Source organism: Dermacentor silvarum, chromosome 2, assembly GCF_013339745.2.
Source record: "Dermacentor silvarum isolate Dsil-2018 chromosome 2, BIME_Dsil_1.4, whole genome shotgun sequence".
NCBI lineage: Eukaryota > Metazoa > Arthropoda > Arachnida > Ixodida > Ixodidae > Dermacentor > Dermacentor silvarum.
In genome coordinates this window covers 230,805,246-230,821,631 of record NC_051155.1, presented here as the reverse complement: position 1 = coordinate 230,821,631, position 16,386 = coordinate 230,805,246, and the positions used below count along the sequence as shown (strand labels likewise).

At 43.3% G+C, this 16,386-nt stretch overlaps 1 protein-coding gene across 3 annotated transcripts in view; it reads right to left on the bottom strand.

Annotated features, from left to right (window-relative positions):
* Nucleotides 1-16,386, bottom strand: part of LOC119442848 (long-chain-fatty-acid--CoA ligase 5) — a 74,581-nt gene that overhangs the window by 32,312 nt on the left and 25,883 nt on the right. For all 3 annotated transcript variants that reach the window (XM_049662423.1, XM_037707891.2, XM_037707893.2), the window contains 5 exons: nt 14,240-14,307; nt 12,660-12,758; nt 11,969-12,068; nt 9,941-10,113; nt 53-85 (listed from right to left, as the gene is read on the bottom strand). In XM_049662423.1, coding sequence (XP_049518380.1) covers nt 53-85; nt 9,941-10,113; nt 11,969-12,068; nt 12,660-12,758; nt 14,240-14,307 — 473 coding nt within the window. The remainder of the gene's footprint in view (nt 1-52; nt 86-9,940; nt 10,114-11,968; nt 12,069-12,659; nt 12,759-14,239; nt 14,308-16,386) is intronic.

Here is a 16,386-nt window from a genome sequence, read left to right as displayed (position 1 = left end):
CTACACCTACGATCTAGATTCTTGAATCTGTGAATAAAGAAGAAATGCTTACAATAGGCTCTTGAACAGACTTCGAACCAAGTTTCTGCAAGTAAAGAGAAACATTTATAAACAAACAAATGTGATGAGCAACAATAACATGTTCTGGAATTAAATTTCGCACACATAGATACAATTACCACATAACAAAACATTTGACCACATGTTAATGTTTTCTTTTATGAATTTAATGCTTAACATAGAACAGCACCAGATGTGATGCAATGCAATATTTCTTGCTCAATTTTGTTACATTGTCATCTGCTGCCTTGGCTGGCCAATCCTAATAATATCAACAAGCCACTGTTTGAACTCACAAGTCAATTAATTTGTAACAGAAGCAGAATGTCACTTTTCCAGTCTTGATGCCTCAGTTTCAAAGTGGCTGTATCCAAATAAATATTAAACACACATCTAATTACCGCTTGGGCGGTAGGAATAATACAGAAAATTAGGAATTATACAACTACGAAATAGTACAAGTCCCAGGAGGTAAGCTGCCTCATTCAAAGACATAGCCCCCTGGTGTGAATGTTGAGCTTGTGAGTGTAACACAAAATTGATCAATAAATAATATTCTTATTTTCACCATAGAAAACGAAATACACCATGTATTTCTACATGTGACTACAGTCGAACCCGGATATAATGAACCCACATATAACAAATTATTGTGTACATCGAACAGCTATAAAATTCCCTTGAAAATTCCATGCAAATTTATAGGGCTAGTGCACGCATATATAGAACGCCCGTTCACCAGCACATTCGATATATCGAATGTGGCGGCATGCCAAAGACCTGAAAGTGCACTTCTTTGTGCACTTTGAGGTCTTCTGGCGCCTGGAGGTGTAGAAGAGAATCGCACCCCTGGGAAAGTACGAAGGAGCGTACTGAGTGCGCGACAAAGCAACGTCACCCGCAAGGAAGTCTAGGTGACGTTGAGTGAAGAAGGGAAGGAGAAACGAGGCAAAGCGTCACGGCAACCCATACGCTTGTGTGTCACCCGCGTTCACGAAGTGAAATGTCACTAACTTTTTTTTTTCTTTTGCACACCTCATGTGTGCAGTCAGTTGAGTCCCGTCGAGCTGTTCAACTAGCCTGCATACCACCTCGAACATCTACATTCCTTCTTTCCGATTTTCGTGCCGTTGTCGTGTGGGTTGAGTGCCTATTTGTGGTGTCACTTTCCGCAAGCGATGGCCGCTGCAAGTTCTCGCGAGGGCTTTCGCACCTTGACAGTCTTGACAAAATCGAGATGAGTGTTTTCAACTTCATTTCACAGAAGAAGAAGCAAACCAGGATGAGAAATTTTTTTTTGCACGTAAATAAAGTGTGCTTGCTTTCTTTTTTTTCAAGTTGCATGCAATAACTTAGCAGCCCTCAAACGCACCAATCGGTCAGCCGCTATTTGCCTCAGGGCCTATTATTTTATATACCAAAGTACCTATCTTTCAAACTTTCTTGTGATCCCCTTGAGATTCGATATATCCGGGTTCAACTGTACTACATCAAGAACAGAGCACTTATATGACTAGTGTTGAAAGAGCGTGACAAGCTTGTCAGTAAACGAGCACACAAGATCAAGTGGCATTGTCTTTGGTGCCTTTGTTTCTCTCGTATAGTCACAGCAAGCTTATCAAGGACAGCTAAGCAAGCAAGCAAAACTCTCAATACAGCCCTTTGACCTACATGCCATTTGTTTCCCGCACTACAGCACTGCAGGCAAGTAGACAATGGACGGCCGTGTACCCAAACAAACATTTTTTTTCCCTGGGTTATCCCAAGGCGTTATCTAAGATTCTACAAAACTTCCGGCACAGGAAACACCAAGTGCACTTAGTGCAATGTTGGTCGAACAAATGTCCCTCTCTTGCAGTAGTTTGATAAAAACGAAATTCGTTAGAATTCACTGAATGTTTATTGTGTGGCCATAATAAATTTTTATCATACCATATCATACAAGAAGCTTCCCCCCCCCCCCCCCAAAAAAAAAAAAAAATTAAGGAAATCAGTGAGGACCCTGAATACAGTGAACAGGCATTATAGGAAACACAATTACAAAGAAGATCACAGTTTTGCCATAAGGGTGAAGCAATGAATGCGATAGCAACATGTTAGACTATTACACGAAGTATAAGGCTCGTATCTGTAATGGCAGTATGAATTGCAGTAAACGTAATGTGGTGTGGCATGTGTAGACACATAAACAGAGAAAACTCGATGACCGCGAGCAACATCGGTTAGAACTACATGGTCTTGGCGGTGTTGCCGCCTTGTGTTGACCTCGCATGCTCATACAATGGCATGCTCACGGTGGGCACGACGTGTGCCTCCGCTTCGCGCTTTTGAACTGCGGGGTTTTGTCAACGTCGCTTAGCCTCGGCCTCCTGTTCCTACAGCGCCATGTCTGGGCATCTGCGGTGTTGAGCCGCAGCATGCGCCGCACACGCAACAGAACATTGTTTCTGCATCTGAACTAATGGAGTGGTCTTTGCTTGTATGCAGGCCCGCCTTGCTTCATTGTGATTAACACTTCGCGGGAGCTTCTCGGCCGGCGTTCTGACAACACACGGGGGCATGTTGGGCAGGGACACGGTGCTTTGCTGCGGAAATCATGCACCAACATGCGCTATTCTAGCTACCGTACGTTGGGTACTATGTGTAGGAAAACAATGTGACCAGTCGTCAGGGTCCGCATGGTCTGCATAGTATGCATAGGCTGTTTCAAAATTCGTTCCAGCAGGCAAAGTTGCCTAACCTGAGGTGCTTCTTCTGTGCACCTCAGCCATACAGCTTCTTCCGTGCACCAGTCTCTGCGATTGGAACATGAACGCGCCTAGACATCTGTCGCCACCTAGCGTTAAAATTCTGACGCAAAGGGAGATCGTACAGTTAATGTGGGTAATGTTCTTCAGAAAATATGCTAAAACTAAAGAAATCAGTATTTTTATGTGTAATTATTGATGGTGAAAAATCGCACCGAGTGTTCATAAAACATGCAAAGTGCTGGTTTGCATGCGGGAAATAATTGAGGATGTTATATTCCGTTTATTGAAGCATGCGCCTGTGGCTTATTGGTTAGACCGTTAGAGGATCGAGCTGTTGTTCTAGGGGTCCTCCTTTTGAATCGTGACATTGGACAATTTCATTTATGTTTATTAATTAAAGACATATTCTTTCTTAGTGACTTTACCACCACTTTTCCGTATCGGCTATGATTAAAACTTTTTTCGTGAGCCACTCCCGGAGATAGTGCAGCCTGCCACGCCAGTAAAATTACATTACTTTCAGGTTTGAGCCTTGACATTGCTTTGCACACTTAATATTTAATAGCCTGGGAAGACTTAAGATAAAAGGCATGCACTGTCATTGTTATGTTTCACGACATCTGTTTGTGGGCTGCCATTCTCAAAATTCTGAGGAATAATTTTGTCAAGGATGTAAGACTTGGTAGGAGTAACTTTAGTGATAAACTAGTGTGCAATATAACCCACATATACAGCCCGTCATGGCATGGCATGGCATATAGTTAAACCTGGATATAACGAAATTGACAAATTCCCGAAAAACTTCGTTATAAAGAGGATTTCGTTATATGCAGGTTCGGCACGAAAATTCGAAAAAGAAACGCTTACCGTATTTACTCAATTCTAGCGCGCCCTCGATTGTAACGGGCACCCGTTTTCCGTTTTCGTTGAAGCACTCATCCTTGGAATGTCACACCAGGTACTGGATGCATGGACACGTGTCGTTTCGCACAAGCGCGAGGCATCGGAAACGAAGAGCGAGCATCACGATGGTGTCGTAGTGTCGTATAGTGTTACAGTAGAACCCTGCTGTTACGTTCCCGGGTGCTGCGTTTTCCCGGCTGTTACGTCGTTTATGGCCGGTCCCGGCACAGCTCCCATAGAACCCAATGCATTGGTAACCCCGCTGTCGCGTCGCAACTGTGGGACCGTTCCCGCATCATACGTTGCGAATTACCACCCCGCGCCAGCCCAATCGGCCATTTTGACTTTTCATGTCACTTGGCTCGGTGGCTTGACGATGGCATTGGCCACCCAAAGTGCCGGGAGCGACAACTATGACGTATTTTCGGTTTCCGCCAGCAAAAGTATGGCCCTTGCGATCCGTATTTGCTATCTAAAGATGGTGTCTATGATGCGTTGTGGCCCTAAAATTGGTTTTGGTTCATAGATGTTCCGTATAAAGTCCAAGGGCGATAACGTAGTCGCCGCGTGCCGTATGCTGCATGTGCGAGTGAAAAGTGCGAGGGGAGCCGACGACCGCGTCTAATCTTGCGCGCGCAAGTAAAGCAGGGAGGAAGTGCGCCTTCTTCCGTTGAGCTCGAGGCACCGGCGAGGGAGCGAGGGGGGAGGGATAGCGGGCGGCGTTGTACTGTACTCTGGCACACTGTCTTTTTTAGGAGGCATTGCCTGGCATCAACTGCGTACTGCGCGGCGGCGCGCGGTCGCGCGGGCCGTAGCTTGAAAGCGATCTGCCTTGGGGGCAGAGTCTACTCAGTGTAGGTGCATCGGCGGCTCGTAGCTTTGTGCGTGCTGTGTGTTCTCGGCGCTCAGTTTGCATTGAAGTGATAGACAACAGCACGAAGGTCACTTCGCTCGCTTCTGCAGCGGCGCTTCCACACGCTGCCAGCATTTGACAGCGCGTGTCCGCGCTCATAGAGTGTGATGTGTCACAGTGTCTGCCAGCGCGTCGGCAACATCAACTGGAAAAGGAGAGTGCCGGCTAGGCGGGCTAGGCCAGCTGCAGCAAGCGGCAGGATCAGGTTTGAATGAAGGAAGGGGTAAGGTCACGCCCGCGGCGGCAAGATCGCCGGGTCGAGGGATGCAGGCCCGTCTCGCACACGTTCGCACACGTGCACTCGCTCGCATTCCTTCGCGGCAGAGAAGGTGCTTCCCGTTGCTGCTCGCTATGATACAGTTTGCCCGTACTGACCAACACTTGCAGGACAAATCTTCGTGCTGTACAGGCTATACAAGCTCGGGCTCTTAGAGTTTGCCTTGATTTGCATCAAATGTGCATCAACAGTGGCGACTATAGCAATTGCCCAAGACCAACCCATAGAAATACCCATTGTGGTGGAAGTGCTGAGAGTGCACATTAGAAACTTTGCCATTGCCCGTTCTCATCATCGAGGGATGATGAGAATTTCATAGTTCCTTTTTTCATAGTTCTAAAACGTCGCCTAGACCTTGCTAATTCAGGCACTAAACTTCAGGCATTTAATTCGCTAATTAAACCATCATTAGAGTACGCGTCCAACATATGGCATCCCCATCAAGCTTACCTTACCGACATGCTGGAATCCATTCAAAGTAAATCCGCTAGATTCATCTCGTCCTCGTATTCTAGTTATCACAGTGTGTCATCCATAGAAAGAACACTTGCCATTTTACCGCTCGTAATACGGAGAAAGTATTCGAGATTATCCTTTTTTCATAGCTTTATCACAGTGACAGTGCCTTTTCATGCAAATTCATTCATCCAGCAGCCCACATCTCCGCGCGTATTGACCACGACCTCAAGGTCTACCCACCATTTTCTCGGACTAAGAAACATTTACACTCATCTCTAGTTTTATCAATAAATGACTGGAACGCCCTTCCGCAATCCATCGCCAACATTAAGGAATCATCTTTTCAATCGGCTTTACTAACCTACCTTAATGAGAAAACCTGGCATACCAGCTGATCATTTCTACACAACCATATTATCCTGCTTGCACGCCTTACTACCTTTGAACTCTGTCCTACATTTGCTGCATTATTCTAAAGGTGTTGTAGCTCTATCTTGTATTATTGCATTATATAACAATTACTTCATGCCACTACTAGATGCACTGTATCTCCTTAATGTTGTGATCATTTGTGTTCTTAATTTGCGTTTTGTTGTTCATGCTTATAACCCAGTTTTGAAGTTTCTTGTTGTTATCCCCCCTCCCTATGTAATGCCCGATTCTGGGCCCTTGGGGTAAATAAATGAAATGAGATGAAATGAAATCCTGCACCACTACCATCACAAAGGCCGCAGGCAACATTTTGTACTACGATTTCGGATTATTACACCCGCCTTCCATCAGGCTTCACCCCCGCAACTAAGCCATTGATTCCTCCATGGTGTTTGGCTCGACCTGCAATGCATCTCATGGTACCAGGGATCAGAAAAAAATTACACCATCTTCCCGTAGGGGAACCCCGAGTAGTATGCGAAGCAGCCATGGGGTCCACTCAAGTTCCGATTACGCGAGCCCTCGTTGCATCAGTAGCAGCTTCTCGGCGGCGTTGACGATTCCTTTCGGCTTCGCGAGCCCAAAGTTCGGGATCGGTCTGTCGCTGCTGCCGTTTTGTGGCAGCAGCTCGAGCCCTCTTCTCAACACCGCATAACCACAAAGTGAATGATGATGAGTGGGCGAAGCACCGGGGGATCATTCGGGCAAAACGCCGGAAGCGTTCTCCGGAAGCCGGAGCTTGGCGTACATGCGCAGTAGGGGTGTGGACGCCGCACGGCAGAGGGAGTGACATAGCCCCGACCATAAGCTGCTTCGCATCTAAAAAGTCTAAGCTGACATCATCTGCTCTTAAACAGCTAACGCTGCTCCTTTTGCATGAGAGATATGCCGACCACGTACATATTTATACAGATGGATCAGCAACTCTCCAGTGTTCGTCTGGAACCGTGGTTTTCCCTGCGAGAGCCACCACCATCAGTTTCAAGACGTGTCACCCAACGACGTCGACTGCTGCGGAACTTGCAGCTCTTCGCACTGCACTTCGTCTCATTAGCCAGGAACAACCTCGAAGATGGTCCATATTCAGTGACTTGAAGGCAGCACTGCAGTCTTTACTATCAGCCCTGCGGCGCGGACTGCACGAACAACTGGTATTCAAGATTAGAGAGCTAATCCATACCTTGGCTGAGCAAGAACACCGCGTGACATTTCAGTGGCTTCCAAGTCACTGCGGCGTCACCCTTGATGTAACGTTATATATGTAACGCTCACCCGTGATATAAAGTTCTCCGTGTGGTACACACAAAGTTTTCAATGCAACCCACGGCACCACCTAGTCCCTTCTCTTCGCCTTCCCATCCCAGCTGGTCTCTGCCGACGCAAAGCTACCCTGCTTTATCGAATATGGCTAGGAGTAGCCTTTATGAAGTCTTTTGCTTCTAGAATTGGATGGGCCAACGACCCCTCATGTGATGACTGTGGTAGTGAGGAGACTTCAACATCTTCTCTGTGACTGTCCTCGCTACAATTTACAGAGACGATCGCTCGCAATCGCGATAGCACGCTTGGACCAAAGACCTTTAACAGAGGAAACCATTTTAGAATGCTGCCATCACAAGACATTGCAGTGGAGGGCGACGAAAGCTCTGTTGCAGTTTTTAAAGACTACAGAATTGGACAAGCGGCTGTAGACTAAACTGATGTTTACAGTGCTACAAGCGCTGCTATGCTGTGCAGTAACTATATGCGGTGACTGACTGTGATTGTGCATCTCCCTTTCTTTCTCTATCTCTACTTTCCTGTCACTTTACCTCCCCCTCCCCTCTCTCCCCAGCGTAGGGTAGCAAACCAAACCTTCCCCTCTGGTTTCCCTCCCTGCCTTTCTCCTTTTCTTCTCTCTCTCTTTAATCATAGTTTACAGGAGCAACGACATGTGAAGCAAACCTGTGCTACAAATTTTTCTCGCAATGGTTCCACCAAAAACTAGCTTTAAGATTGCTGGAATATGCTATTGTAAAAGCTAGTTAATTCACACCTCATTAATTCGAAATTTTGGATAATTCAATCTAATTGGCACAATCCGACCAAGCTCCATAGAATTCCATGTATTAAAAAGCTTGTTATATTGCACACCTATTGGGTCAACCATGAATAATTTCAACTGCATGCCGAGTGGCCGGATCCTGGCTGGTGCTGTAGGTCACTTCCCCAGTTAAGCGACCAGTGGTGCGATGTGCTTGTCACCATTGTTGTCAATCCACGCCCCGCAATAGCTCCCTAAGATCTGAAAGGCTATGCTTCTGCCAACTGCATACACAGGAATAGATTAAGGGAGCTGAAATCACACATGGCCACCATGTTCTTACGCTTATTTCTGCAAAGGGTTAGTTACATCGACATTGACAATGGAGCATGCGGCCGATGTGGTGCGTCGGGCAACTTGCCAGTCGCACAGTTCGAGCAAGTGAGATAAGCTGGGTCATTTTTTATTGTCTTTGTTGTGTCAGGGCCCCATCGTGTGTGTTGTGGGACGGTTCTGTCGCAGCGACCAGACCTACACTTGTGAGCATGCCGCAATGTCTTCGTCACGTGGCAAATACCGGAGACTAGTGGACCTGAGGAGAGCTGGGCTAGTTGGTTCATTATGAATGGAATAAAGGAAAGTGCAAACTTCAAACAGGACGGAAAGAGAGACACAGGATCGCGTTTCTGTTCAGGTACAGATGTCAGATCAATGCGAGAGCATGTGGTTGGAGTTACCGTTTATGCTTTCTACTGGCACACATGCGTTATCGGCGAGATTATGCACCGTGCGTTTAATTGAATGCACCCTGAGCAGAGGTGTGAGCCCTGAAAATGCCAGTGTGCCAGTGGAAGGTGCATATGGTATTTCCGCCCACACGCTTGCGCGTTGTTGTTAACAGATCTGAGGTCTGTACATCCAAGTGTTGGGCGAAATGGACTTTGCAGACTACCTAAATGTCGACAGCTACACCATGCTTTGCGGTGCTGTCATAGATTGTGACATCAGTGCCCAAGTAGTCAGCGCTGACCACACAGGGGAAGATGACAATAATTATGCGGACAAGGAAGAGGAAGTGCCGTTGTGGCCTTTGTTATCACAGGTGATGGAATGACTGAATCACGCACAGCTGTTCTTTAGTTTTGAAGAGGATGAGGAAGTTGCTTTCAGACTCATTCGAGTTCTTGAAGGTAAGCTTACGGCGATCGCTTTCAGTAAAATAAAGCAGAAAATGATCATGGATTTCTTTTGGAAATAAAAGTTGATGGTTTCAGAAGTGCTCTTACTCCTTTCATCATTATACTATATACCCTTCTATTTATCACTTCTGTTAGTTCGAATTTCATGTAACTTGAATTCAGTGAGCATCCTTGTGAAATTCAAATTTACGAGCCTTTACTGTAAAATCTTTATGTGAATGCACTGAAAAAAAAAAAAAAATGTCATTTCAAGTCTACTGTCTGCAAAATCTCAAATAAAGCAACTAAATGAGCCCAAAATTTTATAAATCTGGTGGCAACTCTGCTAAAATAGAAACGGTGGACTATCGTCCAAAAAAGTTTACGGACCACAGGTTCTCAGAAAACGCTAAATATCCAAGCAGCCTTTAAAAGTAGCCAGTAAAACCTTACATCACCATGTTGTTTGCATATACCAGTAGAGGCTGGAAATGGGAATGCCAGGCTGCGTTTTGAGGCTGCGGAGATATTCAGCTTTTTGCCAGATTCCTTGGTCCGTAAACTATTTTGGTCGATATTAAATAGACATGCCCGCATACGCACAAGCACATACAGTGCCTGAGCATTACCTCGCTCTTTGTTCAAACAAAATCTTTCTCACCCTTGTGCAACATAAGAACACTTTACCATTTAATAATCTTTTATTATAAAGAGAATTACGCACCTGGCCAGGTGCATGATCTTACGTGCACATGGCTAGCATGTCATTTGACCTCATTTTATACAAGATGGTAAGCCTGTTTCCAGTCCAAAGCAACGTGGCTCTGTGACAACAGAATGATTTCAGGTAAATTATTATTACTAAATATCAACAGACTATTTTTCTTATCTTATGATGCTGTATACGATGCTCCTTATGTATGATAATGAATTATGTTTTCTCACCAGGCAATCACTCCATAGCACCAACTCCATTCCTTTGCTGCGACATGCGGCGATAACGTCCCGTGAAATGTCGTCGGCACATACAATAGTTTTGAGAGCTGGTAGCGAGTCCTTTTTGCTGAGGAAGTATTGCACTTTGTCCGCAGAATCGCATACCAACACAGAGCTTTCCACTGCAAGCAACAGTCGTAACAAAAGAAGAGGAAGCAAACATGGTGTAAACTTCATGACCAGGATAAATGGCTGATACAGTCAAATCAAACAGCAAGAAAGGAAGAAAGAAACTTATAACAGAATGTTAAAAGAAACGTACGTACCAAAGTATACAAAGTTCTATTTGGCAGCGATTCTCAAGTAAAGATACTAACTAGCGCTTACAGGCACAGGCTGGCATACTTACGAGTGCAGTGACTCATACTTGCTCCACACTCATTTCATAGGCATTAGATGCAGCATTAGTAAGTGGAGAAAGGTGTGAGTGGATGCGAGTATTAATGGGAGTGCAAGGCAATGAGTTTGAGTAGACATGAATGGTAACGGGAGTGAGTGCCAGTTAAAGTGAGTACAAACGTAAGTCATCGACAGTGAGTTTGAGTGCAGGTGAGGATCAACATGAGGAACTATCAGTGAGTGTGAGTGGGCGTTTGTAAGTGAGTGAGTGCCGGTGAGTGGGACTTCATGCGAGTATGAGCATTAGTGGGTGCCAGTAAATGTGAATGGAGGAGACTGTGAATGCGAGTGGATATTGAGCATGCGTGGGAACGTGAGTGAGTGTGGATGAGTGCGAGTACGAATGAGTACGAGTGAGCATCAGCCTATTGTGCTGACCTATGCTTACAGATAATGATGTCATTTGAAAATTTCAATAAACTGTACAGCCAATTCAATTTACACTTGCAGTAAATGAAAGCAGACAACAATATTATAAATAATTATGTGCTTAGGGAGATAAGGCCTTATTAAAACAAACAGAACTTTTAAGTCGCCCTGCATTACACACATCCTTACATATGCTCAGTACAGAAGACTTAAGCTCAAATTTAAGCGCAATACAGAAGTTTCAGTTGTACTATATCATGTGACCATGCTTAGCTTAAGATTTTCTCTATAGGATAAGAGCATATAGGTAGGGAGAAAGACACTTGGCATTTGTTGTAGCTGAAATCAGTATGTGCCTGCTAGATATGCCCATCACTTAAGGTCACATAGGGTATTCAAAGTTTTCTAACTCAGGCAAACACAGCTCTAAAAGCTCTAGCTAAACTACTTTCAGTAGCTGCAGATTTAGTGTAATATTAAACCACCACACCTATTCATGTACAAAAACTTAACAATCATAACATTATTTGAAGAAAACATTAATACAGTACTAGTACTTCCGAGGAGGCAGTTTTATCATTAAGTCCTAACAACAAATGTTATAAATTATAATGGAGCCATGAACTGCAGGTTGAAATGCACATTCACCTAAAAACTGTACAAGCACCATTTGTGTGAAACCAAAAGTGGTTGTGACAAACCACTACCCCTGCATTCCTTTAAACATACAGGTTACATATTATACTATGAATGCAACAAACAAAGTTTGTTGCATTAATAATGCAAAATGTAACTGTTTTGTAAACTTTTTCTGAAATGACAAAGTGTTGCTTGATTACCAAGTGAGTTGTTAGCACTGAAATTTGCTTGTTCTAATCGAATTTGATAGATAAAAACAAGCTAATTTCCTGTTCGCACGTGAACCAAGCTTGGTTGTTATCACTCTTTCATAACAGTGCCACAATTTTTGCAAGACAAAATGTTCCCCAAATCTGTTTAAAGTGTTGGAGTCGCAACTTCATATTTCAAATGCTGTTATGAGATGAACTTCTGTACTGCAAGAAGGTTACAGCAGATTTTGATAAGCAGTCAACAAGATGAACCAGGAAAGTTGCAAGAACAGATGTCTGCACTTTGAAAATTTCCGTCCCGCAGTCTCACGAGTATCTCATGAGTATAACTATCTGTATAGTAACTAACGCAACTAACCTTGCTGGAGAACAAATGTTGTGGCCTCGAGATCAGCATTGGCTGTGACTGGGCAGGAAACCATGGAGTAGTGTGACAGGGAGTAGTTTGAGATGACGTACTGCAAAAATATGTATCCCATAAATTACCACAATCACGTGTGATGAACCTGGTGTCCTTTAAAAAACCTTTAACATAAAGCAAAACTGCTGTGAACAGAAAGCATTTAATGGTATTCTCCAGTGTTACCATCAAAAGACTTTCAAAAATGAACATTCGCAGCTCACAATTCAAAACATCTCATACAACTATTTGGGAATAAGATTCCTTGAAGATCAAATGCTGAATGGGTTACAAAGTTTTCGCATTGTGATGACATGAATACCCCCCCCAGGAATCAAACCTGCAACTTTGTGTGCAGCAGCGTGATGCCACAGCCACCAAGCCATCATGGTGGATAATGTCAAACAAGAGTGCAACTGACATCTACTACTCTAAGAACACACGTCAAAGAAAAGAACAAAATTTTCTAAGAATAACTGTGTACCTGAAATATTGTGGAGCAATTACTGTCACTGCATGGATAAGGTAAAAGATTCAGCTTGTCCATTGGCAGACACCATCTGACGTGGTGCTGTGAATACTTTTCTGGGAATATTATTGACTACACCAAAAGCTAGACTTCAAGCCAACAATTTTATTATCCCCGTACCTCAAGGCCCGTCTTGCAGTTGATCATGACAATGCTCTCACGAGGAACTTGCCCCAGGGACAGCAATCCGGACCCAAACATTTGGCATTTCTCCAGGAGCTGCACTCAGACAGAAAGCAAAAGCCAGTTGCATTGAACAGAACGATATCAAGTCAACACTAAATGGAAGCATTGAATCAATCTAGGCTGTTTGATTACTTTTCTGGAAACCTTGCAACATTTGTTTTATGTCAAGAGATGATTTAACTGCAGCAAAAATTGCAGCTGAAGGTGCCACACAATGCTCCTGCAATTCAAATCGCCCACAATTTGAATTGTAGAGCCAGTGTACTGTGCCACCGTCACCACAGAACAAACAAGTTTTCTCGGCAAATTCAGCTGTGAAGTATGGAAACATTGTGCACACCTAAACTGAACAAGCAGTTGCACTGACTGTTATTTAGATACTATACATACTACAAAAAGCACATGAATGTCATTAAATGCAATGGCATTTTGACTTCTCCCCTTCTCCACCCCAACAATTTCGCAATATGTTCTTATGACACAGATGCTTCTTCCTTTTTGTTCTTTTTTTCCCCACATCAGGAGTGATGATGAAACCTCCCCTTTGCTTCCTATAACCATGTTGCCTAGAAAGGAGTGAAACAAGCCTTTCTTGCCAAGGTAAGATTAAGAACTTCAAGAATGGGAAGACTATTCTTTGTCCTCCCAGCAGATGGCAATATGTGATTCTTGTACCAGTGTTCATGGTCACCATCTCTTATCACTGGTTGATTCAAAGCAAAAAACTAGAATTTGAACACAAGAATTTGAAATCAGTAGTCCATCAAAAGTGATGCTTGTCTTTAATGCTCCTTTAACTTTTCCACAGCAAAGACGTTTTAAACTTTCATGATGTTTATAAGACAACCACTTTCGTTTTGATTTTCAAGAAAATAAGAGCCAATGTGACTGTCAAGCACAATGGTGGTGTTACCCCACAGGAGACAATTGTGTGACATCTAATACATCTGCAGCATGTTTATGTATGCAATTCAGAGCAAGGCTTTTTGTCTGCTACCTGTATGTAAGAAAAAGGAAGATGAAAGAAATCTCTGAAAAGTAATGCTTCCATAAGACTTAAGTGTGAATTGAAAAAGAAAAAAAAAATGCAGCTTTTTAAACCCAACTGGCCACAAAACCTTTAACATTGTTTTAAATGACCGCTACTTTTTAAACAATATACATAGTGAAAGAGGAAACACATACATGGAAATTGCATCATGAAGACACCTCAGCATTGTTAATATGTCTATTACGTCTATGTTAATGTTAATACATCTAAAATACGTCTATGTTAATATTGTGACTCCTTTAAAGTTAACCTAGCAAGCAATAGTGGCCACCATCACTGTTTACACTGCAGTAATCTAAAGAATAATCCAGCACAAAAAATGTTTACTGGGGCATGCCTTTAATGTGCGCAGCTACTAATATAATAAAATTTCATGTCATAGCAAATATGTGATGAAAGTTGCAAACTGTGCTTTTCAAACTAAGCTGCTACATGTATATTACAAATGCATTCTGTTACAAACCTCCTCATAGCTTATCCAGTGAAGTTCTTTCAAATCTTTACTCCAGTAGCCACAGACCTTCTTGTTTCCTGGAAAAGTGATAACATTAACGCGTTGAATATCAAGTGCATATGCAAAGTTAATTTGTTGTGCAATGTTACGCTGCTAACAATGGGAAAGAGATAGAATCTTTATCAAAAAGAATGAGAATAATACAAACTGTGCCCACTATTGCACATTATCTCAAACTGATGACAGATTCGTGCAGGGCTGATGTTGTCCCAGGGGATAAGATATACACGGGACATGTGGCATCCTGAATGAAGCCATTCCTTCTGAAGACAAGTGCACTTATCAGAAGATAACGAGGAAATACTACTGCTTGCATTTACAGCTCTGTCACATATTCTGTGCTCCCAAACCAGTTTTGGCACAACAGTACTTTTCTGACAGGTTGATATTAGCTCAGCCAAAGGCTTGACTAAAGTCCTTAGATAAGCTTTTGAAAGCAATGCGTCCTGATGGACTGTGCAGAATAGACTGGGCAGATAAGTGTGAAATGAGTTCTGACACAAAGGGCAATAGCGGTTGCCAAAGAACTTTCGTATCCTGGTTCGACGTTCCCAGAACCTGCACCTTCATCATGTTGAGCGTTATCTGGCTAATATAAATCAATCGCATGGTGACAAATATGAACTTTTGCCTTTCCCAGATCACTGACAGGCCTTGAAAGGCGACTGACTGATATTCATGAAAGCTATACCACTTGCTTTTAGAAAGAGGTGCAATTCTGTTGAAGACGGTACAGTGGAGATGCCTATATATATATATATTCTATGGCAACCCATATTATTAGTGGTGGGCGTAAAGAAATATATGTGACAGTTACTGGTCAGCCAATTAAGTATTTATTTTTACTCTGTGCAACTTTCCGATTATTCACTTTATGGCCATGTTGCAAATGCAGAGGTGAATGAAGTCTGTCAGAGCTTAAGACATGCTCACTTAGTACGAATCCTAAAACTAGCACCAGTTTTTGATATCTCTCCACAACCTTGTAGGGAAATGCGCTGGTATTGCACTTAGATGAGTTACTCTCCCACAAAGCCTTTCCTATGTACAAAAAAATAATAATTAAAAAACACCCTACATGGTACATTTGTTTAACAGGTATCATGGGAGAATTCGGGGATGAACAGCTCTATACTGCAGATAGTCTCACAATTCCTACTAAATGAACATACCTTTAACACTGACCAACCTATTCGGAAATTACGACATGTGCTCTAAAGTAATGACTTAAAAGGATAATTAGTCAATATTGCACAATAATTTATTTTATTCTTTAATCTAGCTCTGGAAGGCTCCAGTCTTCTGACTGGTCTATGGCTGTAAATGGGGCTCGGTGGCTGATGGTGCTAAACTAGTCTTTGCTGGTGCACTGGTTCAGATGTCCAAGGTCACAAATTGTGTGGTGGCTGAGCAGCAACAAGCTGCCATGTTTATTGCGAAAGCTGGCCAGGCCATGGACACGGGCGTGTTTATGACAGCCAAGAAACAACTATGACGGCAACCATCCAATGTGGTGCCGGGCATATTCACCACGTACTGGGGGAACTTGATGCTCGTCGCCTCTGCTGGAGTGGTGGCGCTACTAGCTTTGCTTACGTGTTGCCAAAAGAACAGACATTATTGCTTTAAATGAACTGTCTTTTTAAATTAAAAACATTTGCTCTTCATTTAAATCAGGTTGTCCAATCAGCATATTCTGTCAGTACTAGAGCGTTGAAACTTGATAGGAAATAAATTTAGGGGTTTGACGTTCCGAAGCTGCAAAGTGGGCTATAAGGGATGCTGTAGCAGGAAGCTCAAGAATAATTTTGACGACCTGAGGTCTTTTAACGGGCACTCAAGGCGCAGTATTCTGCAGTGGCTCAGCAGAATGCTACTGAGCCACTGCAGCAGGCAAGGCATTCAGGGTAACAAAGAAACTTGAAAGGAAGTTAAGGACCGTACCGCAATCAATTAAAAATAAAATGACTGGGCATAACATTATGCAATAGGAAGATGGCGACTGTGGTCATGGATCAAACACAGGTAAGACATAACACAAAACAGAGAACTACTGCTTTGCTAAAGGCAATGGCATAGGTGCCAAGGCAAGGTAA